The sequence below is a fragment of the Pteropus alecto genome, unplaced genomic scaffold, assembly GCF_000325575.1.
Source record: "Pteropus alecto unplaced genomic scaffold, ASM32557v1 scaffold251, whole genome shotgun sequence".
Classification (NCBI taxonomy): Eukaryota; Metazoa; Chordata; class Mammalia; order Chiroptera; family Pteropodidae; genus Pteropus; species Pteropus alecto.
In genome coordinates this window covers 848,325-873,196 of record NW_006431048.1, presented here as the reverse complement: position 1 = coordinate 873,196, position 24,872 = coordinate 848,325, and the positions used below count along the sequence as shown (strand labels likewise).

The following is a 24,872-nucleotide window of genomic DNA, read 5'->3' as shown; positions in this document are numbered from 1 at the left end:
TCATTTCTTTTTATTCCAAGATAATATTTTTTCATAGTATGAATATCTACCATGTGTTTATCCATTCTCTTATTGGTGGACACTCGTGTTGTTTCCAGTTTGGGGCTATTTAAGTAAAGCTGTCACGAACACTCTTATAGGGTCTGTCTCATTTTGAGTGCTATGTACTTTATTTGAAAATCTTTGCACCCCGGTGCTGAGAGAAGTATGGCAAGGTTCTGGGAGCTGTGACTGATGCGGCAGCCTGCCGGCAGCCCAGCAAGCACCTTCCCCAGGCAGTTTCATTTGGCACTGACGTACCTCCCACTCAAGAGGAAGAACACTTGGAAAATGAGTGTCCATGCAAATCAGGGAGCCCTCAGGTGCACTTTCAGTATTTAGATCCTTAGATGAGACAATAGAATGCCTGCTGCCATCGCTGTTGTATTCCCCTCCTCCTCTCAGTTCTCCATCCCTGAGCAAGTTGACTTTTTTCAGCCACTGAGCATTATGCTATTGAGGAGTTTAAATATTTATGAGCAAGAGTCTTGTTCAGAGCCTGATAAAATATTTATATGTTTCCATGGGGTACCAGTTTCCATCTAGATTTCTCAAGGCGTTTTTCTGAGACACTTGTCGTAATCATGAGGTACCCAAACAGAGATAGATGATACGGCTAGAGAATATCCTGTGTTATTGAACCTCACCTTGCAGAGCACCCTGCTTTCTAGGGATGGGAAAGGATGAGCACATACGAGAATGGGCATTAGTAGTGTCTGGATCAGGAGAAAGACTGCATGCGCTGATGAAAATGGATTGAAAAAGAAGGGCCTGTTAATATAGTGCTCTTAAAGGTGTGAATCCAGAGAGTACAGTGGGAAAGAACTTGTTAGAGTGAGGAGAGATTCATTAAGATGGAATGCGTTCATTCCAAATAGAAGAATGAAGGAATCAGCTTTGTAAAAGTCTTGATGTAGACAAGGCCTATATACCAGACAACTATGCTGAGTGCTATAATTATCACACCTGCTATGAAAATAAAGGGGAAGGAGTGGAGGCCAGCCAAGGTTTCTGGGGGCGGGGGCGGGAGGAGTAGAGAGTTAGCTATTTCAAAAGTAATTATTTTTCTCTAAAGAAGAAGTGCCTTTTGAGTCAAGTTCTGAAGGAGGTATGGCTCTTTGACTGGCCGCTGTGGTGTGGAAGGGCATTTTCTGAAAGACAGAATAACTTGAGCAGATAGTCAAGTCATTGCCAAAGTGGTGGTGTGGCTTGAGTAAGGTAAAGAGGTGGGAGGGTCAGGTCAGGACAGGTTTGATATAAAAGATAAAACAGGAGACGTAAAGGCCAGCTTGTCAGGGACACAGGAGTGTTGACTTTAGTCTGTTTGTTGTGAGGAATCATGTGACTTTTGACCAGAGATTAGGTCAGATTTTGAGCAATTCTTGGGAGGTTCATTCAGCCCAGGCAAGGCCTCGAGGTCTGTTTTATCCAAGGCACTTCCGGAATATTCTCCTGTGTCCAGTCCAGTCTACTTTGTGCAATCTACTCTAAAGGAAGTAGACAAGAGGGGGGTCAGATTCATTCAATATATTCCTGGGCCTGACCAGAAACAAGTCTTACCAACCACCTTCTTCCCCCCGCATAACACTATATGTGACTCAGAATGCTCTGAGTCAAACTGAATTCATAGGCTATATGCTGCGTCCTCTGATCTTCATGGCTACTTTGCCCCAGTGGGAGAATCGAGAAGGTCTATCACCTGAACCCAAATCTGGGTCAGTAGACTTTAGATGTGGGTTGCTAGGCAACAGAGGACAAAGAGATGAGGCTGGCAGACCATCCCTGCAGAAGTCAGGCCTGCTTTGACCAGGCTGCTGGGCAGTGACTGGAGAGAGTTGAGGTCATGCAGATTGATAACCCGTAGACAGGACTGGCAAGACACCTTCTACATATGTTCTCCCTTCAGATTGCAGGTTCCTATCAAAAGTATCCCCAAAATGTTTATTTTTTAACTCATAATGAAAATGGGGAGGGCAGTTGGGAGGAGTGTTAAGCCTATCAGTAATCTACACTTCGATGTTTGTGATAAGGAGGAGATCATTGTGGAAGTGATGGCTCTGGGGAAGTCACTCTTCAGTGCTACAGAGAGGAGCTCTGCATGTATATAGATTAGCCTGAAAGCACTGGGGTTCTGATGAGGAGAAGGAATTTCTTGATGTAAGGACAAGAAAGGGAATGGGAAAGCCTCTTAGAGCTTCATGATTCTGCTCACGGCCTTGCTGGTTGGAATTGCTCTGTTGCTATCATGGGTACTTATTCCAGACTGACAGTGTGAATACCTAGGAATGAATGCTCTGGATCTTTCCATTACCATTTGTCTCTTCTGGAAAGTCACACTATCAGTTGGCCACCCCTTCATCCTGATTTTCCAAGGGTAACTGGGGAGACCTAAGCAAGAAGGCAGAAGTGGATGCCTTAACTAGGAAAATGGTAAGAGCCTAAAGCTGTGGTCTGGACTGAAGATGCAGTGAAGGCCTAAAATGTTGGTCTGGCTGGGCTTCAGACCAACATGGTCCTTCTTAGCTTTATTCTAAAACTGTTCCTTGTTTTCTGTGTGGAGTGGAATCTCCCAGGAGCCACATTAACTGTAGTGTTTCCTCTAAAAAGGTGAACAGAATGCATGCTTGATTACTTTTTCCAAATGGACACTTCGATGATTCTGTGATTGTGCCCAGGCTTGTGATGACTGCCTGCTTTTGGATGCTGTTAGGATAGAACCAGAAGGTCAAGTAAAGAGGGAGCGGGAAACAATAAAAAGCAGCAGACAAGAAAGAGAAGAGAGTAATGACCTGCTGAGATCCTGGGTACCCAATTATCTGCAAGTGAAAAACTGGATGAAAGATCAAATAACCACCCATGGGAATCTTTACCTGCAAATATTGCTGACTTCCAAGGCAGCTGTGAGGAGAAAAGAAGGGCTGAGACATGAAGACTACTGTCACGGTCTGAGGAATATTAATACAAGCTCGACACACTAGAACACGTAGCCACACCACAGCTGTGCAGATAGCAGCAGTGATATGCTGTCTACACCACCTTTCACACTTCCACACATTTCCTCATATCGATTCATAATATTAGGTATATATGTGAGACATTCATCTACACTCTCAAAGCTACACAAACGCAGACCTACTTTAAAAAGTAAGTATAAAGACAAGAAGAAACTATTCCAAAATATTGCTAGCAGTGGGATTATAAATGATTACTTTTCTTTTTCAAACTTATCCATATTTTCCATGATTGCTATAGCAAGCATTTCTGTGAAAATCAAGAAAACGTTAAGTAAAGACTCTATTAAAGAGGTTAAGTTAGGGAGATAGAAGAGGCATCGGTCGAGGACAGTAGGATTATACAAGAGAAAAAATATGTTGGAAGATGGATGGGCAATCAAAAAAGTTAATTCTTCGCAGCCTGGTAGTTTCTGCATATTATTCTCTTTATTATTGAATATCATATATCTGTTGCCCTCCAGAAGATCTAGAAGCTTCTATTAGCATGAAACTAAATTGCAAATACTGAGGCAAGTGTCATACCTCCAAGACCTGAATGGGCAACAACTGGGAGGCCCACAGCTGGCTTTCAGTGGTCTTCAAAGAATCTTTCACCAAAATACTGATACAGAACACTTCAAACCTGGGTGGCAACATCTTTCCCACAGAGTTTAAGGTTTATTCCTGCAGCGGCTGGGTCAGCCTTGTGCATCTCATCTCTGAAGTATGGAACAGAAGCCAACAAAGGCTGTCAGTGGTTGCAGTAGTGGGATTTTCCCAGACAAAAGCCTCCTATTCTCATCCATGCCTCTACAGGGCTCTCACTGGCCCCGGAGGCCCCTTGGAAAGTTCTGTGGCTGAGGCTTTGGAGAGGCAAATGTAGTTTTCATTTCACAGCCACCAGCCTTTTCCAGAGGCACTGTCTTGTCTGTGCTTTAATTGGCTTCTGTTGAGGGACCCACGGTGAGGCCTCTTTCCCGGAGAAGTTTACCTCTACCCACCAGGGTCAATTTAAAGCAAATGCCAGAGAACTACACATCTCACTAAAGTCTGGGGTCTGGGATTACTTGTAATATTATTTGTAATTATTGAAGTCTCAAATCCTTTTTATGTTTTAAATTTATTACATTTTTAAATTATAAGATTCATACACACTCATTGTAACAAGTCTAGTAAGACAGCAGTATATAAAGAAAATGTTATTAACCTCTATGTTCTCTCCCTTCCATCTTCCTGCCAAAACCACTATTAAAAGTTCAGTGTGAATTTCTTCACTTTTTCTGTGTTCAAAAAAACATGTTGAGTTATTTTCTATTTCATATGTAGATGGGATCCTATAATACCAGTTACTGTTATTTGCTTCATTTTCTATTATGTACATCATTCTAGATATATACATTTAATTAATCCAATTATTTTTAATAGCTACATAATATTCCTTTGCAAGAAATTCCGTAATTTTCCCTGTTATTTCTGTATTGATAGATATTTCACTTTTTCCTCCGTTTTTTTGTTGTTTTTTTTTTTAACTACAAATTATGCCACAATAAACATTCTACATTTAGCCTTATACTGTGGTATTTTTTTGCATAGGAATATTCCCCAAATTGGCATTTCAGGGTCAAAGGGAATACACACAATTTTAATTCTTACCGCAGGTCTCCCCTACAGAAGTTGTTTCCCCTTCTCCTTTTGTCTCTCTGTCCGCTCTCCCACTGCCTTTCTCCAAGGAAGCCTGCATATTTAGGCAGGAGAGCCCTGCAGTGAGAACTCATCCTTGCCAAGTGTGGATTATATCAGCTCAGTGGGGAACGAGGTCTGCATATCTCGTTGCATTGTGTCTCTATTGCTTCTGGTTGGCCAGACTGTTTACAATTCTCCCCTTGCTCATTTATTCCACACTGTGGAATTATACATGGTCTTCATCTGTAGCGGGAGCAGCGTGATCATAGGGGGCGGGGGAGGCGGAGGGGGTATTCAGAGAGAATAGGCTGTTACAGTGCTTTCTTACAATGCCATATCTGCTATGTTTTTTGTTATGCCCTTTCTTTAATAGTTGGATTGAGAAAAATTCTTCAATTCCATCTCAGTGTTCTAATTTGAGGGACTTGGGCTTTGGGGACTTATATGAGTATATAGTCAATCAACTACAACTGATTGCTTGACATGAGGATAATTAGTTAAGAAGGTAGGGGTCTTGGAGCTTAAGGATCAGTGCCAAGCAACAGATGCGAACACTTTTAAACAAATGATTTTAACAAACCTGGTGTTAGGAGCGAGCTTCCCACGACTACTTGGCTTTCATTTTTAGTTTTGTTCTTGTTTGGATGTAAAACTTCAATCTAGTCTACCAGACTAGAGAGGAGTGGGACTCCCCATCACACCAGGGCTGGAGAAAATATCAGAGAAGCATTAAGGGAAGCTGGTGTATACAAACAAATGAAATATAAAAAGCAAACTGACAAAAGAGGAAGAAGTAAATGAGATTTTAAAATCCTCAGCTGATGGCTACTGTGTGACCTGTGGGCCTGTGAGATCGTGAACATTTTATGGAAATCTGTGATCTCTGATCCCCATTAGAAACCCAATGGTGAGTCTGTGTTCAGAAAACAAACATTAGTTAAGCAGAGGGAAAGAAATTATGAAGTCCTGTGGCAGACATTTTGCTATTGTCTTCTATAACACATGCTACAATTTTTACTCAGTAGCTTTGAAATGGATTTCTGAGCCCTAGATTGAAAACTAAAGGAAGAAAGAAAAACCAGAATAGAAGTTATGGCAATTAATTTCTAAAGAGAAACTTTAACTTTAGTTTGAACAGGTATAAATCTGCAGATAAGCACTAGCTTTTGTGCTAATACATACTTTCTACGTAAACTTTAAATTTTAAATATGCACTGACCAGTAATAAAGATAGTAACCAGTCCCTCTAATAGGTTTGTCTTTTATAACTTAGGGATTCTTTAATAGCTCTTAATTGATATCATAGTTAATAGTAAGGGTAGTATATCTTATACTGTTTGCACTGTCATTTGTGTCTGTAAAGATTATCTTTAAAGAGCTTGATCTTGTCAGTAAAAAATTTTAAGGTTAAACATATTACAAGACAAGCGTCTGTTTCTGTCTATAATGGACTACCCAATAGTAAACCATTGCTGCCATAGGAGACATCTAGAAAAGTTAGATTTAAAAAGACTATTTGAAGGCATAAAGACCCACTAAGACAGCCAGAACTTAAGAGCTAAGACCTCAGAAAGAGCAGAAACTCACTGAGTATCCCACATTCTGGGGCGCTTTTTCCCTTGAGACAGTTACCATTTATTAAGTAGCACCTGAGGAGAAGCTAAGAACCCAAGCAAACAGCAGCTGCTAAAAGTCAGAGAAGCTGAGCAGAACATTCAGCAGTCTGAGAAGGCTGGGGATCAAAAAAAAAAAAGGAAGAAGAAGGAATTCCAGGATAAATGAACCAGGACATGAGAGGCCATGATCATGGAAAGAAAACAAGCACAGAGAAATCAGCCCAGTAATCTGAACAATTTTCCTTCCAAATCATTCACTAATTTATAAGTAGCGCAAGAGGTAAAACAAACAAACAGACAAACAAAAAGCCCAACAGAAAGCAAATGCTAAAAAGCCAAGAAGCTAATCAGAGCCACTTATAGTCTTAAATTTTATAGGAAAAAAAAAATTGGAGAGTAGCGTCCACGAAGGTGAAAAGGCCTGAAGAACACTGTGATGGTTAATTTTATATGTCAACTTGAGTGAACTTCAGGATACCCAGCTATCTGGTGAAACATTGTTTTGGGGTGTACACATGAAGGTGTTTCTGGAAGAGAGGAGCATTTAAACTTGTGAGCTGAGTAAAGCAGTTGGTCCTTTCCAGTGTGAGTGAGCGTGATCCAATCTGTTGAGGGCCTGAGTAGAACAACAGAAAGGCAGAGGAAGGTTGGAATTTCTCTGCCTGATTGTTTGAGACGGGACATTGATTTTCTCCTGTCCTCAGCATTCTTGGTTCTCTGGTCTTCACACTCAGATTGGCATCTACACCATCAGCAGTCTGGCTCTCAGGCCTTCGAACTAAGACATTACTTTCTTGGGTCTGTAGCTTGCAGATGGCAGATTGTAGGACTTCTCAGCCTCTTTAACTGCATGGGTCAAAACCTCTAACGAATCTCTTTTCTTTATGTATAAAATACTGGTCCTGTTTCTCTGGAGGACCCTGACTAATGCAAACACCCTAGGCTTTCAGCTACTGCAAAAAGAGAGAATTCAGTCTCCCTGAATTGAGAAGACAGTTTCAAGTCTAGAGAGACCAAGGCAGCTAGAGTTTGTAGGACCGAGTATTGGAGAGGAGAAGGACTGTGCCTGAAGACTTAGCCCAGAAATAGACTTGGTCTTATAAAAAGTTGAAATCCAATTCCCAATCAGACCAGTCGCTGATTAATCTGTTTTTATTCTAACGCTCCAGCAGAAGCTAAAGAATATATTCATTGGAGAAGAGAAAATGATCCAGAACCTCTCTATTCTTACTGAATGGTTTCTGATATTCAGTGAAACAAAACAAAAGTTGGCATACCAAAATACAGTTTCTGGAATATGGTGCAAAAAGAGAGTTCAGCCTCCCTGAATTGAGAGAATAGTTTCAAGTCTAGGGAGACCAAGGCAGCTAGAGTTTGTAGGACCAAGTATTGGAGAGAAGAGAGCTGCACTAGACATGAGAAAATATATAATATTTTTCTTATTGTTTAAACCTCCTTTAAATATAATTGACAGTTTAAAGAAAAATAAAGACATATTGTGGGTTTTATAACCATACGTAAAAGGAAGTATATGGCAATAACAGCATAAAGGCTGAAGTGAAGACATGGAAATATATTGTTAAAAGGTGTTTATACTACATATGAAGTGATATGATATCACTTGGAGATAGATTGATAAGTTAAAGATGTATCTATAAACATGAAAATAATCACAAAGAAAATAGAATAAATATAGCCAATAAGCCAACAGAGAGATAAAATAGAACCATAAAAATACTCAATTTACCTAAGAGAAGGCAGAAAAAAAGAGAAAAGGGAACAATTAAGAGACAAGATAAATAAAAAACAATAGCAATATGATACATTTAAACCTAAACACACCAATAACTATTTTAGATGTAAATGATCCCAACACCTCATCTAAAAGGCAAAAATTGCCAGATAGGATAAAATGCAAAGCCAACTATGTGCTATGTACAAGAAACACATTTTATATATTAAGACACAAATAGATTAAAAGAAAGGAAGGAAAAGATTCACTGTACTAATGCTAATCAAAATATAGCTGAATAGCAATGTTAGATAAAGTAGATTGCAGAGCAAAGAATATGACCATGGATAAAGAAATCATAATGATAAAGTAGTCAATTCATCAAGAAGACATAACAGTATTAAGCATTTATGCACCTAACAGAATTTCAAAATACATGAAGTAGAAATCATATGACTTCAAGGAGAAATAGACAAACCCATAATTGTAGTCGACATTTTCATTAGCTTTCTCTTAGTAATGGATGTAATAGAAGACAGAAAATAATTAAGGACATAGAAGAAGGAATCAATCAGCTTGAGCTCACTGATCTTTATAGAGCGCTATACCCATCAGCAACAAAATATGCATTCCTTTTCATTGTCCAAGGAACTTTTATTAAGATAGACCATATTTTGAGACATAGAACAATTCTCAATACATTTAAAAGGATTCAAGTCATACAAAATATGTTCTTGACCACAATGGAATTAATCAAGAAATCGATAACAGAAATCTTCAAATATTTGGAAACTAAACAGTGCACTTCAAAATAGTTCACAAGTCAAAGAGGAAGTCAAATTAGAAATGAGAAATTATTTTGGACTGAATGAAAATGAAAAGTCATGTATCAAAAGCAGTAGTTAGGTGGAAATTTATAGTGCTAAGAGCTTATAGAAGAAAAGTTTCAAATCAAAATCAGCTTCCATTCTAAGAAACTAGAACAAAAAAGAGCGAATGAGACCCAAAATAAGTAGAAGAAAGGAAGTACTAAATATCAAAGCAGAAATCAATAAAATAGATAACAAAAACAACAACAACAACAACAAAAGAATTCATGAAAGTAAATGCCGATTGATTGTGAATAACAGTAAAATCAATAAACCCTAGCCAGACTGATCAGGGTAAAAAGAGGGCAGACACAAGTTACTAATAGTATGAATTAAAGAGATGACAGCACTACAGATTCTACAGATACTATAAGCAGCTTTATGCCAATAATTCCACCAAATTAAATGATGTGAACAAATTTCTTAAAAGACAAACTACCAAAGTACTCAAGAAATGTTAGAGAATGTGAAAGCCCAGATCTATTAAAGAAAAAGTCTCAGCAAAATGAGAATAAAAGAGAACTTTCTTAATCTGATAATAGGAATCTGCGGAAAACCTGCATCTAACGTTATATTTAACAGTAAAAGACCTAATACTTTCCCCCTAAGATCAAGAAAAGACAAGCATGTTCACTCTCACTAATTCTATTCAACATTGTCTGGGAGGTCCTAGCCAGTACAATAAGGTAAGAAAAAGAAATGAAAGGCATCCAGTATGGGAAGGAAGAAGTAAAAACTATCTTTATTTGCAAGTCACCAGATTATCTATACATAATATTCAATGGAATCTACAAAAGAGCTACTAGAACTAATGAATGAGTTTAGCATTGTCGCAAAATACAATCTCAATATACAAACATTAATTGTGCATATTGATTGTTGAACAATCAAAATTGAAAGTAAAAATAAATTTATAATAGCATCAAAAATATGAAATACTAAGGGATAAATTTTATTAAAAAAATATGCAAGGTGTATATACTGAAAACTACAAAACCTTTCTGAGAGAAATTGAGACCTAAATAAATGGAGAGATATACCTTGTTCATGGGTGCTGCGAACTGAATGTTTGTATCTCCCCTAAATTCCTATGTTGAAATCTAGTCTTCAGTGTGATAGTATTTGGAAGTGGGGCCTTCGGGAGGGTTCTCCCATCATGAATGGGATTAGTGCCCTTAGAAGAAGAGACCAGAGAGCTAGGTAGCATTCTTTCCATCATGTGAGGCTACAACAATGAGTCAATCAGCCATCTGCAGAATTGAGCTGGGCTCTCACCAGAACTCAGCCATGCTGGCACCATGACCTAGACTTCTATCCTCCAGAACTGTGCGAAATAAATTTCCATTGTTTATAAGCCACCCAGTCTATGTCACTTAATTAAAGCAGCTGAACTCACTAAGACAATGGGTTAGAAGACTCAGTATTGTTAAGATGCCAGTTCTCCCCTAATGAATCTATAGGCTCCATGCAATCTCAGTCAAAATCCCAGATGACCTTCTTGTAGAAATTGATAATCTCATTCTAAAATTCATGGGAAAATGTTCAGTATCTAGAATAGCCAAACAACTTTTTTTCTTTTTTAAAGAACAAAGTTAGAGGACTCTTGATACCTGCTCATTATTTCAAATGGAAGAATAGTTTTATAGGTGTATACATATTTTAAAGCTTCCCAAATTGACACTTTAAATATGTGCAGTTTATTGTACATAATTTATACTTTAATAGAGCTGTTTTTAAAAGGCTAATAGGAAAATGAAAGTAAAAAATACAAGAAAAGGAACATAGAACAGGTTGGAAAAAATAAAACAAATAACATAATAGATTTTTTACTCATTTATGTTAATAATTATCTTAAGACTAAATATACTATTCCAATTAAAAATAAATATACTAAAGAATAAACATTAAAAAATGATTATTAAAATGTTTTAATTGGTGACAGAGTTTGCCACAGCCTTTATCATCTTAGTGCAACCATGTTTTATCGGCGAGTAGCCACAAAGAAATTAAGATGTCTTGAATTATCTAGGGTGTTGTGTACTTAGAAACTAACAGTTCTAAGTACCTTTCCCACATTTTATTTTTATTAAACAGATGTCTTAGATTTAATGCAAGAAAACATTTTACTGTTGTACAATCTGGTGGTTTGAATGTTTACAAGATTTCCAAAAGTAAAGGACTCTGAAAGGTTTTCATTCAGGATAAATTGCCAAATATGATGCAAACTATGCTTCTCTATGATAATTATAATACAAAGGTTTCATTCAATACAATCACGTAATTTAGTCGAGCACAATTGACTCTACTTTTTGACATAGGAAAAAAACTATATTCTTACAATGTACCTAGAGTTTTTTTATTACAGGCTTTTGTTTGTTTCTTTTTTTGTTTTGGATTCTTAAATATATATTCTAATTTAGTGCTTACTTTAGCCAGAATCTCTTGCTGCTTCATTTTTGTAATAACATTTAATCCGGGGATTTTCCATATGTTGGCCCTGCTAAAATAGAATATAGCATCTTTCATATGATAGGAACCAACCAGGAAACTTTTCTTTGATTCCCTTTTTACACTTTACATAAGTAGCAGGAGGAAAAATTCACTTATAGATCATTTCTAGGCAAAATTGTGAAGTTAATGACCAACTTATTTCTATGTGCAGTCTCTTTATTTTGCTAGAAATGGGACTCATAACCTCTTAAAAAAAAAAAAGTCATTCTGCATTAAGCCGTAGTCATATATGGCATTTCTGTATTTTTTTTGTTTGTATTTTAAAAAAGTCACATAATAAACAGTTTTGTGATATAAAAAAAGAAATATTTGATTAATGAGAACAATATAAAGGAAAACAGTTAAAATATTTTAATCCCTTGCTTAAGCCAAGTTGTGGTTTGGAATGAGCCTCTTCATTTGGGATGATTGGGGTTTATAGGAAGGAGTTGATGGTTGGCCTGTAAGCCCCGCTCCTGCTTTTGTGTGAAAAACACTATAAATGTATTTGTATATGTTTTTCAGGAGATGGACTATAGTTTCATCGTGTCCAAAAAAAATTTAAGAATCATGATTTGAAGAATGAAAAAATCGAGTACTATTCTAAGTGTCTAATTTCTCAATAGTACTTCTCAGAAATTAATTTCTAATGAATGATTCAAGTGACTTGGTATATAAATGTGTGCATGAGCCTCATCACAGAAGCTTGGAGTAACAAGTTAAAGGTTATTTCAAGGATTTGTATGGTTTAAACTATGATGAAAGCCCTATATTTCCTTTGGCTGGACTGGGCTTCTCATGGTATGATTTCCAGATCATCAGTTGCAGCATCACCTGGGAACTTACTAGAAATGCAGATTCTCAGGCCCTGCTGAATCAGAACTCTGGAGGTGGGAGCCAGCAAATCAGTGTGTTTCGAGGAACTCTCCAGGTGATTCTGATGGGCACTAAAGTGTGATAACCACTGGATTAAACAATACTTAAGCTATTCCTTACCCACCGCTTTCAGACCAAGTTTAGGAAAGTTTGTTAAGAAAGTGGCTGCAGAATGAACAGTCTGATGTTGATAGCTTGTGTTTTTTCATCTTTATCCTCAAAGATCCTGATCACTCTCACACAAGTATCTTGGGTTGTACAGCAAGAGTGAACAACAGTTTAGAGAAATCCCATGTCCAACTGAAATTGAGATTTAGAGACACAGCATATAAGTTCACTAATAAAAATTCTGACCCAGAGGCTTTTCAGGAATGAACCCCAGTAATTCCGAGGGCCTTGGATCTCCGCTCCCTTTGAGGAATAGAACATTCGGTCTCCTGAACACACTGACCCTCAGGAACTAAGTTCTATTTACCTCTTTCCAGCTGTGTGGCACCCTCACAGATGTCCTTTAAAGGAGTGCTCAGGATTCCCATGGCTCCATTTGCAGGAGAGATTAATGAAATCACTCAACCTGTGTTCTGAGTACCTAACAGGACAGAGGGCTCAGTTGTAGCAGCATAAAACTCTAGCTGTCCAAAACTAGCCTCTGAAACCATCAAATGATCATTCTCTGGTTCTTCTGGTGCCTGAAGCTTGATTTGTCATGACAACTTACTGTTTCGCTGATGAGTAATAGCATAGAGCTCTTCACAGCAGTTCTCATTAAAGAAGGGCAGCCAAGTGGAATTCATTCTTGGCTCTTAATCGTTTTCAAATGAGAATTTTATTGCATATTAATGAGCACTAATTAACATTTGTGACTGGTTTTTATGGAAATCATGCATATATAATTTGCATAATAGTACCTAAGTGCTTTTAGGTAACAATGAAACTCTGGGAAGTTGGTGCAAATTTTAGTATGTTGCTAGTTTTTTTGTTTTGTTTTGTTTTTTTGTTTTTAATTCCCAATTCCAGCCCCTGGCAATAGTGTGGAGTATTAACAGGTCTTGAGGATCTATCTGTAAGGCAGTAGTGACTGACAGCCCAGTTTGTGTGGCTGTGTCACCTTATCCCAGAGAGTATAGAACAAGTAAGCAAAACATCATGGCAGGGCTCAGAAAACGAGAGAAGCTCCCACTGCATCAGAGGGGGGTGGTCTAGCCCTCTGTCGTGAATCAAACCTGCTTCTTCTGAGTTATAGGAGCATCTAGATGGCCCTGAGGATCCTTCCTAGGAGTCTGGGACTCTTATATCATGCTTTCTAAATGTCTCTGAGTCCACATCAACAAATAGGTGTTGATCACCTACTACATACCAGGCACTGTGCTAGGTACTAGATCAAAACCATGTTGGCTTGTTCTCTGCTGCATCCCTAGGTCTTAGCATAGTGACTAACTAGTGCATAACAATTGATCAGTAAGTATTTATTGAATTAATGAAAGTAGTCTTTACCATTGGGGATCTACAATTTATTATTCTTACAAAACCTGATTTTAAGTGCAGTATAAGGACCACTATCTTCATGTTAAAAGATATGTTAATGATTCAGAACTTGGGAAATTTAGCGAAACAAGATGGGTAACCTATGTGCCCCAAGTCTTCTGTATAGACAATCCTTCTATAGCATGGAAATGAAAGAAGCTGATGTTTATTGATGATCTAGTAGGTATAGGTTACATTTGCATACATCCTGTACATATGTTTTAATCACCAACAAAATCTATGAGGTATAGGTAGTATTATGCTCATTTCATTGAGGACATAGCTAAGAAATGGAGAAGTTAAGTAACTAACAAAAGCCACAGATAGAAAATGATAGAGCTGAGACTTAAGTTCAGCCTTGGCTTTGTCCACTGCAGTGCCACTCATTACACCCGATGGTCCTAGGATATGTGAAATGAAGCCAAACTCCAGTTACTGGGATGGAGGCTGAACTGACCCAGGGGCTCTGGGATGTGCCCTGTATTCAGTTGACCTACTGTTTATAGTAAACTTAACTATTTACAATACTGTGTCCCAGATCCTGTGAGGGACCCAATCCAATAGCCGGTCTGATTCACTATAATTCTGTCAAGCAGCCAGAAAAGTTTAATCACTATAGCAAAGGAAGAAATCAGGTTTAGTAGCAGAAAAGTTACGAGTAATATGAAGCTAAAAGGTTGTGAACAGCCATCTATAATGTTGAGCCAAAATGTTCTCCAGCTTGTGGGAAGATCACTAACTGTGAGCTGGGAAGCTTAGGAGCAGAGAGGCTTTGAGACACAGGGATCGGGAAAGAATGGTGGTATAGTTCAAGAATTTATACAAAGCCCAAGGATCCCAACACTTTGTTTTAAGACCCACACTAGACTAAGGCAATGAATCAAGTCCACTCTCTTTAGCCCCACCCCCACCCCTCCCACATCCCGCCTCTTCCAAGAGACACCAGTAATTACATTCAGCTTTCAAAATCCCCTAAGAGGGATGTGTTTAGAGCAGCCACCTCTCCTCCCCCTGCTTTTCCCTCTGGTGAATCAAGAATCCCTGCACGAACTCTGCTCCAGGGTCCTTGGGATGGTTTTTCAGATCATATTTATTAAACCATAAAAGTATGCAGAAACCTTAACTGGAGGCACTTTAAAGGGATTTTTTTATCATCTCTCCCTTTTTTATAAGGCAAATCTGAGATTCTAAGAAAGATTAATTCAGTCCATTTTATATTGTTGGGGAGAAAACATACAAGTTCCAAAACTTATACTTTCCCCTTCTACCATGTTCCTTTTGTCTCTTGGACCTCCTCCACGAACTTCTAACTAAGCCTTAGCTGTTACCCCTATGGCCCTGCCTGCCTCCCCAAGTCCAGGCCTCTGCCCCAGCTATCCCAAATGTGTGAAAGGCCACCCATAACTTCCTTTAAAGGTCCTCTAAAGTAGTACAGAAAGAGCACTGAATTTGGGAGACCAAGATTCCAGTCTCACTGTGTGATTCCGAGCTTCTCAACCTCTGTGGGGCTGTTTCCTGACCCATGAAATAAAGAGATTGGACTTTATAATATTTGAGGTTACTTCTAGCCTTTTTAACTATCTCTTCCTATATATGGAATACTTTCCCACCCTAATCTCACACCCATGCTCTCTTAGAAAGTATTTACAACTGTGAGCCATTTCTGTGTTGAGGATCTATGTGGCAGATGGTCTTAGGAGAGGTTGAATCCCCTCTGCCCTGCTTGCACCTGCCTAGGCACCCACGAAAAGCAATGTATATTCAGGGAATAGAAGTGAATTTTACTATTAGTATAAGTGACCATATTCTGGATGTTTGTAAATCTCCTACCGGAACATAACACAAGTTATTCAAAGGTAATTAAAAATGCATTTTATATTCCCTGCTGTTTATAATTATCCATGTATCTGCTGCCTACATTAGCATAGTTAATAGAGAGCTAATACCCCAGACAACACTGGTGCCAGAAGGAACTTTAGTGAACATCTAGTACAGTGCTATTGGTGATTTGAATAGATACACTTTTGATGCATTTGCATGTGGTTCTGTCTTGTCTCACTTAGTGGGTAACCTGAAGCTGAGATACTTCAATATTTGCTCACATTGGATAGAAACATTCCTATTACTCCAGTTGTCCTTTTTCCTGCTTTTAGTATAAAACATGTAATGGGATGAAAAATAAAGAGGTAAGGAAATCAGGACAAAAGGAAAATAAGTCATAGGATAATAAAATGAGTCAGAGATACCTAACACTGCGCAGTTGCTATAAGCGAATCACATGTTTGATTCTGAACTTAGCAGCCAAGAGAGGGAAACATACCATTCATGAGATAAAAATGTTCCAGAAGGTTAACTTTTCCTGATATTTGAGAGGAAGAGAAATTATACCATGTGTCCTCATGGAGGAGTCTGTTAATACCTACAATGCTAAATTCATTTATTCAATAGGCATTTATTGAGTACCTACTGTGTGCCATATATGTTTCAGTGCATTCCTTTTAGTGAAAAGTAGTTTCGAAGATCCCAGTACGGGCACTTGGGAGTGTTTATTGTTACTGGGTTGTAATTACTTCCAAGCCTCAGTTAACAGACTAGGAAATATGAATGTTTTAGGAAAAAAAATAAATTCTGAGTCCATACTGATATTTCTCATTTAAATTAAAGATTGACAGTCTTTTTACTTATTTTATTTTATATATATCTCTCTTACTTTGAAAATCTGAGTTCCCAATGACATGAATATAATTACTTGTTTGCTTTATCTGATAGATACTTGTATGTGTATATGTGTATATGTGTGTGTATTCATATATATATAACAGGAACAGTACTCACTCAGTGCAGTTTAAGATTTCTTTGTGGGTATTTTTTGTCCTTAGGATGTATAATCAAGTTACTGTTACTTAAAATAATTCTTCTTCATGTGATTATACCATCAACTTGATATAGTTAGGTTCATTTATCTCAATTTGTTTTTAATTTCTAGAGATTAATGTTCTTCTTTTTGATTTAATTTTGTTTTTTAGTTAAGTAAAATATTTACATGGTTTTAGAGTTAAAATATACAGAAGTCTGTTTCCTTCCTGCCACCTCCCCTTGTTCTTTTCTTCCTCATATAGGTAATGCTTTTATTCTTCCATTGTTTCTTTTTGAAAATAAGCCAGTGACCTATGCAACTTCCATCTTTCTTACGCAAAAGGCAGCATACTATATATGCTTTTATGCATCTTGCTTTTTTTAAAACAATCTGCTCTAGAAATCATAGCAGTACATAGATATTTCCTCATTCTTTTTTAAAAATTGAGATATTCCTTATTTAAAAATCAAAAACAAATATTATTTATACAAAAGCAGTAGAGTGATTTTCTTCAGGAAGGGAGTTCTGATCAGTGGGAGGGATGGTCTGGAATGAATATGCCAAGGTGTTAATACTTAATCCTGGGTGTTATTTTCTTCCTTGTACTTTTCTGAGTTTTAAAAATACCTATCAATTAAAAAACAATTTTAAATACAACTGCGTACCTGGGCAACAGACAAAAACTCTCAGGAATCACTGAAATATGAACATCTAATAGAATTAGATCAAAGAGGGAAAGTTCAGGTGAGGATGTACATGGAAGGGGTCTGTAGATGGTGGAGCTCAGCCTAGACAGAGAGCTCTAAATACTCTGAGTGTTACCTGAAATGTGAGAAGTTGCCGAAGAAAGGGGAAGAAGCAAATCCTTCCAAAATTTAGTTCGTTTAACCGATCATTGTCAAATGACTCTAATAGAGTCATTTTTTTTTTTTATCATCGATACCACTCAATTCCTGTAATAACAGGAGAGACATTAATGTGGAAAGTTGTCATAATTTTCACTGTAGTTATGTGGCCAAACCTGGAATCCTAATTTAATATTGCTTCACTACCCTTCTAGCATTCCCAAGTGCCCTTGCCCTGATCTAACTTTTTTTCCATTGTTCGTAGTACCTTCAAAATATTAATTTATTTCTATATTATGTCCACTGATTATTGTTTCACTCTCCCCATTGTAATACAAATTCTGTAAAGATAGTGCATTTCAGGTACCTAGAACAGTGCCTATCATATTGTTGGTGCTCAAAGAAATATTAAGCTGAATGGATGTTAGCAGCAACGTTGAGTTCTAGGGGGAAAGGGACTGTGTAGCCATGGAGTTCTGCATTAATGTGTATACAACATCCCCTTACAGATTCATCATATCACACCATGGCTTTGGAAGCCTTTTATAATTCATCTTTATTGTTGGTAAGCAGGCACCAGCTAAGCTAGCAATGAGAATATGAACCAAAGCAGCTGTGTGTGAAAAATAAAATAATATAGGTGATGTGGGTATAAAGGAGAATCCAGTATATATATATATTTTTCCAGTGGGGACATGCTTATGAATATAGCTTTAAAAATAACTAAAACAATTTTTTTTTTAACATTTACCCACACATTAACATTTCTGGCACCCTTTCTTTGTATAGATACAGATTTGCATCTGGTATCATTTTCCTTCTGCCTGAAGAACTTCCTCTAACATTCGCATGTCTCTCAAATTTTCTTCGTCTGAAAATATTTTTATTCTACCTTCATTTCTGAAAGACATTTTCACTGGGTATTGTATTCTGGCTTACATAATTTCAAATGAGAAATCTGTTTTAAGTCTTACTGTTGTTCCTCTGTAAACAATCTGGCTGCATCTCAGATTTTATTTTACCTATGATTTTTAGTAATTTCATTAGGATGTGCCTTGGAGTATATATATGTTTATTCTTCTTTGGGTTGGTTGAGCTTCTTGAATCTGTAGGGTTTATACTTTTCATCAAATATAAATTTTTTTTTGTCATTTCTTTCGAATATTTTTCCTATTCCGTTCTCTCTCAGAACTCTAGTTACATCTGTGTTAGGCCACTTGCTATTGTTTCATGAGTCATTGAGGCTATATCCACTTTTATCAATAATTTTTCTCTCTATGCTTTATTTTGGATAATTTCTATTGCTTTGTGTTTAAGTTAACCAATATTTTATTTTTATGGTGTCTAATCTAGTGTATCTTTAATTTCAGAATTATATTTTATCTCTAGAATTCTATTTGGGTCTTTTTTATGTTGTTAATTTTTCTCCTCATTTTATTCGTGTTGTATTTTATATCTTTGAGCATATTTATAATAGTTGTTTTAAGGTCCTTGTGTGCTAGTTATATCATCTATGTTATTTCTCTTTATTTTTATTTTTTTTTAAAAAAATGTATAGTTATAGATTATATTTTTGCTTCTTTGCATGCCTGGTAATTTTTTGTTAGATGATAGACATTCCTGATTTTATGTTATTGAGTGCTGGATCTTGCTGTAGGTCTTTAAAGAGCATTGGGTTGTGTTCTGGAAAACAGTTCCATTTTTCGTGGATTAGTCTGGTTCTTTGGAGGCTTTCTTTTAAGCGTTATTAGGGCAGTCTGGACTAGCTTCTACTCTAGGGTTAATTTAGTTCCCCAACTAAGATATGACATTTTATCCAATGTTCTATATATTATGAGGTCTCTCCACTCTGGCTGGTGGGAACACAAAGTATAAATGCTCCTCAACTCATGGTGGAGTTATGTCCTGATAAACCCATTGTAATTTGAAAATACTATTAAGTCAAAATCTTGATGTTTCATCTCAAGAGTAATTGCCTTTCTTTTCTTTTTCTCACCAGAAGCAAGAGACACAAATGGGCATTTTATACACATGATGGGATTGAAAAACACAAAACACAATATCAAAAAAAAACACTGACAACACAGTGCACTGTATTGTTTTTTACCCTTGTGATCACGTGGCTGACTGGGCCCTATGGCTCCCTGCCGCTGCCCAGAATCACCTCATGTCGCTGGCCTGAGAAAAGATCAAAATTCAAAATTCAAAGTACGGTTTTTACTGAATGCCTATCACTTTCGTACCACTGTAATGTCAAAAAATTGTAAGTCAAACCATTGTAAGTCAGGGACCATCTGTATCCTCAGCCCTGTGTAAGCTCCAGGAATTGTCCAGCTACTGCCTACCAGTGGTTATTTCTTCCACTTCAAGTAGTTTCCTCTCACTCATGCCTAGATTGGTATTTAGAAAAAGACTGAGAGGATCCCTTGCAGATTTCTAAAACACTCTCTCTGTCCGTATTTACCTCTTCATTACTCTACCTCAAAAATTCTACCTTCCTTGATAGCCTCAAACTTCAGTCTATTCTCTTTACTTCAGCAAGACTTCTAGGCTCCGTTTGGGTTTCCCTTCTTGTACTGTGGCCTGGAAACTGCATCCAGGCAGTATCTTGGGGTCAATTATAGTCATTGGAAAAATATTTATTTATATTCTATTTTATATATATCAGTCAATTGTAGGGTTTACCTCATTTGTTTTCCACAGTCCTATTTGTTGTCCAATGTCTGAAAAAAGTAGTTTCATATATTTTGTCTGATTTTCAAACTGTTTACAGCGGGAAGGCAATTCCTATAGCCGTTCATTCTTCATGAACAGAAGCAAACGTTTTACCAGCTGTAGAACAACTTTTTAAAAGACAGTAGTTGTAGGACTAGTATTTCAAAATGGCCAGAAATAATGTATAGGAGAATAAGGAAGATTTTGTGAAAAGATATGGTGCTGTTGAGAGTTGTGAACCTGTAAAAGACCATCTTGCACTTCGGAACAGTATGGCTGATGCAGTGTCTGCTTTCTTGATCCTATTCACTGGACAGGATTCTGTAATCTTTGTCAAATAAATTGTAAGCACTACCATGCATGGTCTTGGGTCTGCTACTGTCTGTGACAGTTTACCTCTAGAGACTTCGTGTGTGTGTGAGGGGTGCTCTTGGAGGAGCAGGCCTTTGTCTTTGTGCCTTGGATTTTTTATCTGTGTTGTGGTCAGATACCTCATCATTGCCCTCTCGGACATGCTACTCCCCACCCACTTTCCCACTTAACATTTTTTGAAATCATTCATCTCTCTCCTCTCAGTGACTAAGCCATTCTCTGTTTCACCAGCTCCTCATGTGTGAATCGCTGTGCATGTGTGCTAATGCTGGAGTTGAATGCCTGCCCCGTGGGGGAGCCAGGTATCATGGTACATAAAGTTCTTACACTGGATTACCATGGACTGAAGGTGGGCCTCGCATGCAAAGTTCCATGCCAGTGAGTTCAGTCTGTCCTAGCGGACTTTGGGAATATATTCAGAAATTTATCCCCCAAGGGATTTATGTTCAGATGGACCAACCCCATCATGCTCACAGAATCTCCCAAAGATGATTTAGGCTTATGATTGTCAGCCTGTCGTTGAACCAAAATTTATGTGCTCTATGTTTCAAAAGGCAGAAACTCAAAACGTCAGAGTTTGGAGTAAGGAAAGGTTTATTGATCCAGGAGGTGCCAACCAAGAAGATAGGAGACCTAATGATACCTCAAATCCATCTTGCTTGCTGGACCCAGATAAGAGTTTATAAGGGATTAGGGGTTACAGGTATGTGGAGGTGCTGGTGGGACAAGTTTTAATTGGAGGACCTTGGAACTTGGCCATTTATGGCAAAGGGACGTCAACACCAGGTCTTCCTAAACAACAGACCCTTGGCTTCTGAAAGAGTTCGGGTGTTCAAGTTCCAGTTATGTGGTTCCGTGGCGGGGTGGAAAGCGAGGCTTCAGTTCTGGTGCAGCCAGAGGTCAGAGTTCTCTCCTCTGAGCATGCTCTGGCTGCATGACTTACTGTCTTGGTCTGTTGTTTCTGAGAAGCAACTCAGTATCTTTAAAACAGGATAGGACCACTTTAAGCTGGTTCTGCAGTTACAAGCCCTTCTAGGATCCACAGTGTTGACCAGGTGTCTCAACCTTAGCATTATTGACATTTAGGGGCCGGATAATTCTATATTGTTTGGACCATCCTGTGAATTTTAGAATATTTAGCAGCATCCTTGGCCTCTACCTACTAGATGTCAGTAGCACCCTCTTCTCAGTTTTGACAACCAAGTGTCTCCAAAAATTGCCAAATGTCCTCTGGAGGTACAAAATCACGCCAGTTGGGAACTACTGGTATAGATGCACTAGTGTGTGCCACGTTCCAGAGAACCCATAGAAGCAAAGCACTAGAAACTAAATGTGAATAAACCCACAAAGCCACTTGGTGTCTTCTTGGGAGAGGTCAGTCCAGAGTATCTGCCCCATGTAGGGTATATACTAAGAGGACATTGACCTTGGAATATACAGTCCTAGATTCAGCTCTTGCCTCTGCAGATTTGGAGCAATGTTCTCCACTTTTCTGTTCTTAATTTTCCTTATTTGAAAATGAGGAGTTGGTGGTATTTACCTCACTGTTGTAGTGGGAACAAAATGAGGATATAAACACACACACACACACACACACACACACACACACACACACACACTGATGTGTACTTCGATATGATTTAAAGATACACAAACATGGACTTGATAATAGTTCAAATGTATGTGTACTTATTTGCCAGTATGATTAAAAGGAAAATACAGGAAAAATATACCTTCCAATCCATCATGTAGTATAGGCCTCCCTGTGGCTTACAGTATTACTCTATGCTAGAGGGCACAATAGGGGGTGTCTAACTTTAAATGAAAGGAAAAGAAAAGGGGGGAGTCTTTTCAACAATTTCAACTAAATTAGGATGCAAATAGTTACGTTTTTATATTTTCTTCTTAATTTTGCATTCAGTAATCTGACTAGACCGCGCAAGAATGTAAACGTCTTGACAGAAGATAGTGGCTCTTAGTTCTCTCGGGATTTCATTGTAATGAACCTGGTAAATAATTCAGGACCATGTGAGAGGCCAATGAATGGGCAGCACCTGGTGCTATATTGTTCATGCCTAAGCACACAGAATTCAAAGATGGCATTCTACACCTGTCACTGTTGTTCTGGCTTCAGCTCAAGTCCTATGATCCGTGACTATTGAAATAATAATTGATATTTTTTTTCCTCTTCACTTTTTTCCTCCACAATAAAAGAAAGCTGTGTTAAGCTATTTCAAAAACACAAAGCAGAAGTGCCATCCTCTTCTAAATTCCCACTGGTAAAATTTCAAAACTATTTTCTATATTACGGGATAGATTGCTTTAAAGAATTAGGCACATGTCTACCTTTTGTGCTGGAGCTCATCGGAGCCCTCCTGCATTTCTACTTTTGTTCTGCAAAGTAGAGCTTCTTTTTAGATCACAGTATTTATACTGCAAGAGTCTTCTGAGAGAAATAACGCCATCCTCTGGCTACTCCTCACTCTTTTGGCGTTCCTAGAGTCCTGTTTCTCTCTCTATTACCTGAGTAGCCTATCCCACTTCCAGTAGTCTTACAGTTTAAAAACAAGCAAATAAAAAACTCTTGCCTAAGGGCTTGGCATATCCTTCTGTGACCCCAGCTGACTAGACATAGAAAGTTCCTCCACTTCCTGAGAGAACAAGAGCTGGAGTGACCAGCAGACATTGCGTGCAGTCAGCATGGGGCACCTGAGCCCACCACCACCCAGGATCAGACAGAGCTTAAGCCATGAGTTGCATGGGAAGGTCTTGCAAAGGCAGGGGATTTCCCAATAGAGCAAAAAGAAAGATATGTCTCATATGTCTAAAGTTTTTACAGTGCTGGGCCATAAAAAGGATATGAAGAGAGATTGTAGAGCTTTATAGCTATAAATTGTCAGATGTGCTTTGTCTTTGTTTTTAAAGTATGCTTATTAAAGAGGTTTAAAATATATTTATTTAAATATATATTCTATTTTAAACCTTTGTTACATATAATAAAGTATATAACTATGTATAATAAAAATATAACTGTAATTAAAATCTATAAAATATTTTAAACCTCTGATAAATCATTTACACATATCTATATATGCATGTTTGTATTATGTTTTGTGTGTGTGGTCACACATACACACACACACACACAATTTGTTAACAGGTTTAATTGCTTTCCTTTCCTTCGGGACCTGTGTGAGAGTACTTGGAGCAGTGACTGCCATCTGGTGGCAAGCCAGAATCATCACTAATGGTTACTAAGATGTCCGCTCCTGCCTCATGGTATGCACTGGCAACAGAGGACCAGGAGAGCCTAAAGGGTGACTGATGAAGGAGCTTAGTGAAATAACACTTCGCTTCCACCTGAATGGGTTGTTCATCCCAGATTCTGAGCCAGAAGCCAGCTCCAAAATGGCACCTCTGAAGAAAAGATTCGAGTTGCTCTTGTGTTTTAGTCGAAGATCTGCTGGTTACCTCCCAGCGGTAACCAAGACTGAATAAGTGCACACCAAGAGGGCACGTGATGACATGGAGCCTGAAATAAACTGCTCCGAATTATGTGACAGTTTTCCTGGCCAGGAGCTGGATCGGAGACCTATTCATGATCTCTGCAAGACAACAATTGTAAGTAAGCAGCCATGGGGTGTCAGGGCTGCTCAGATATACATGTTGTTGGTAGAGATGAGGGGATAAAGGCAGGAGGAAGAAATGCTCATGCAGGACACATATTGCTGGGCTTTGGTAATGATGGGGCAGTTTATGTTTGGTCTATAGAAGGGCCTTCATTCCTAATAGCTTCTCTTTGTTCTGTTCTCAGACCTCTTCCCACCAGAGCAGTAAGACTATTTCTTCATTATCTCCTGTCCTCTTGGGTATTGTTTGGACTTTTCTCAGCTGTGGACTTCTTCTGATAGTCTTCTTTCTTGGCTTCACAATTCGCTGCAGAAAGAACAGGTAAGCAGCCCCATACCTGGTTTCTCATCTTGCACAATCTGAATCATGAAACCCAGAGTGTTAGTATCATTTTGGCACCATGAGCTGCTAGGCAGTATTAGCAGAGCTTGTCTCCTGCTGTGGCATTAAGCCTTATTAGAAGTTCCCCGCAAAATGGTCCTGGCCTTGCAGTACCGTTCCCTTTTGAGAAGAAGAAAGATCTAGCCTAGTGTTGTGCTAACTACTACAAGAATCCCCAAAAGAGAGTGAAGAGTCTGTCCTCATAAAGGAAGGTATAGTCCTTCTAAGAAGATGAAATATTTGTATTAAA

The 24,872-nt window shown here is 38.1% G+C and overlaps 1 protein-coding gene across 2 annotated transcripts in view; it reads left to right on the top strand.

The window, feature by feature from the left end:
• The first annotated feature begins 23,777 nt into the window (after nucleotides 1–23,777).
• GPR156 (G protein-coupled receptor 156) overlaps nucleotides 23,778–24,872 on the top strand; it is a 57,124-nt gene continuing 56,029 nt past the window's right edge. For both annotated transcript variants that reach the window (XM_006905542.3, XM_006905541.3), the window contains exons 1-2: nucleotides 23,778–24,232; nucleotides 24,426–24,562. In XM_006905542.3, coding sequence (XP_006905604.1) covers nucleotides 24,137–24,232; nucleotides 24,426–24,562 — 233 coding nt within the window. In that variant the 5' untranslated portion in view covers nucleotides 23,778–24,136. The remainder of the gene's footprint in view (nucleotides 24,233–24,425; nucleotides 24,563–24,872) is intronic.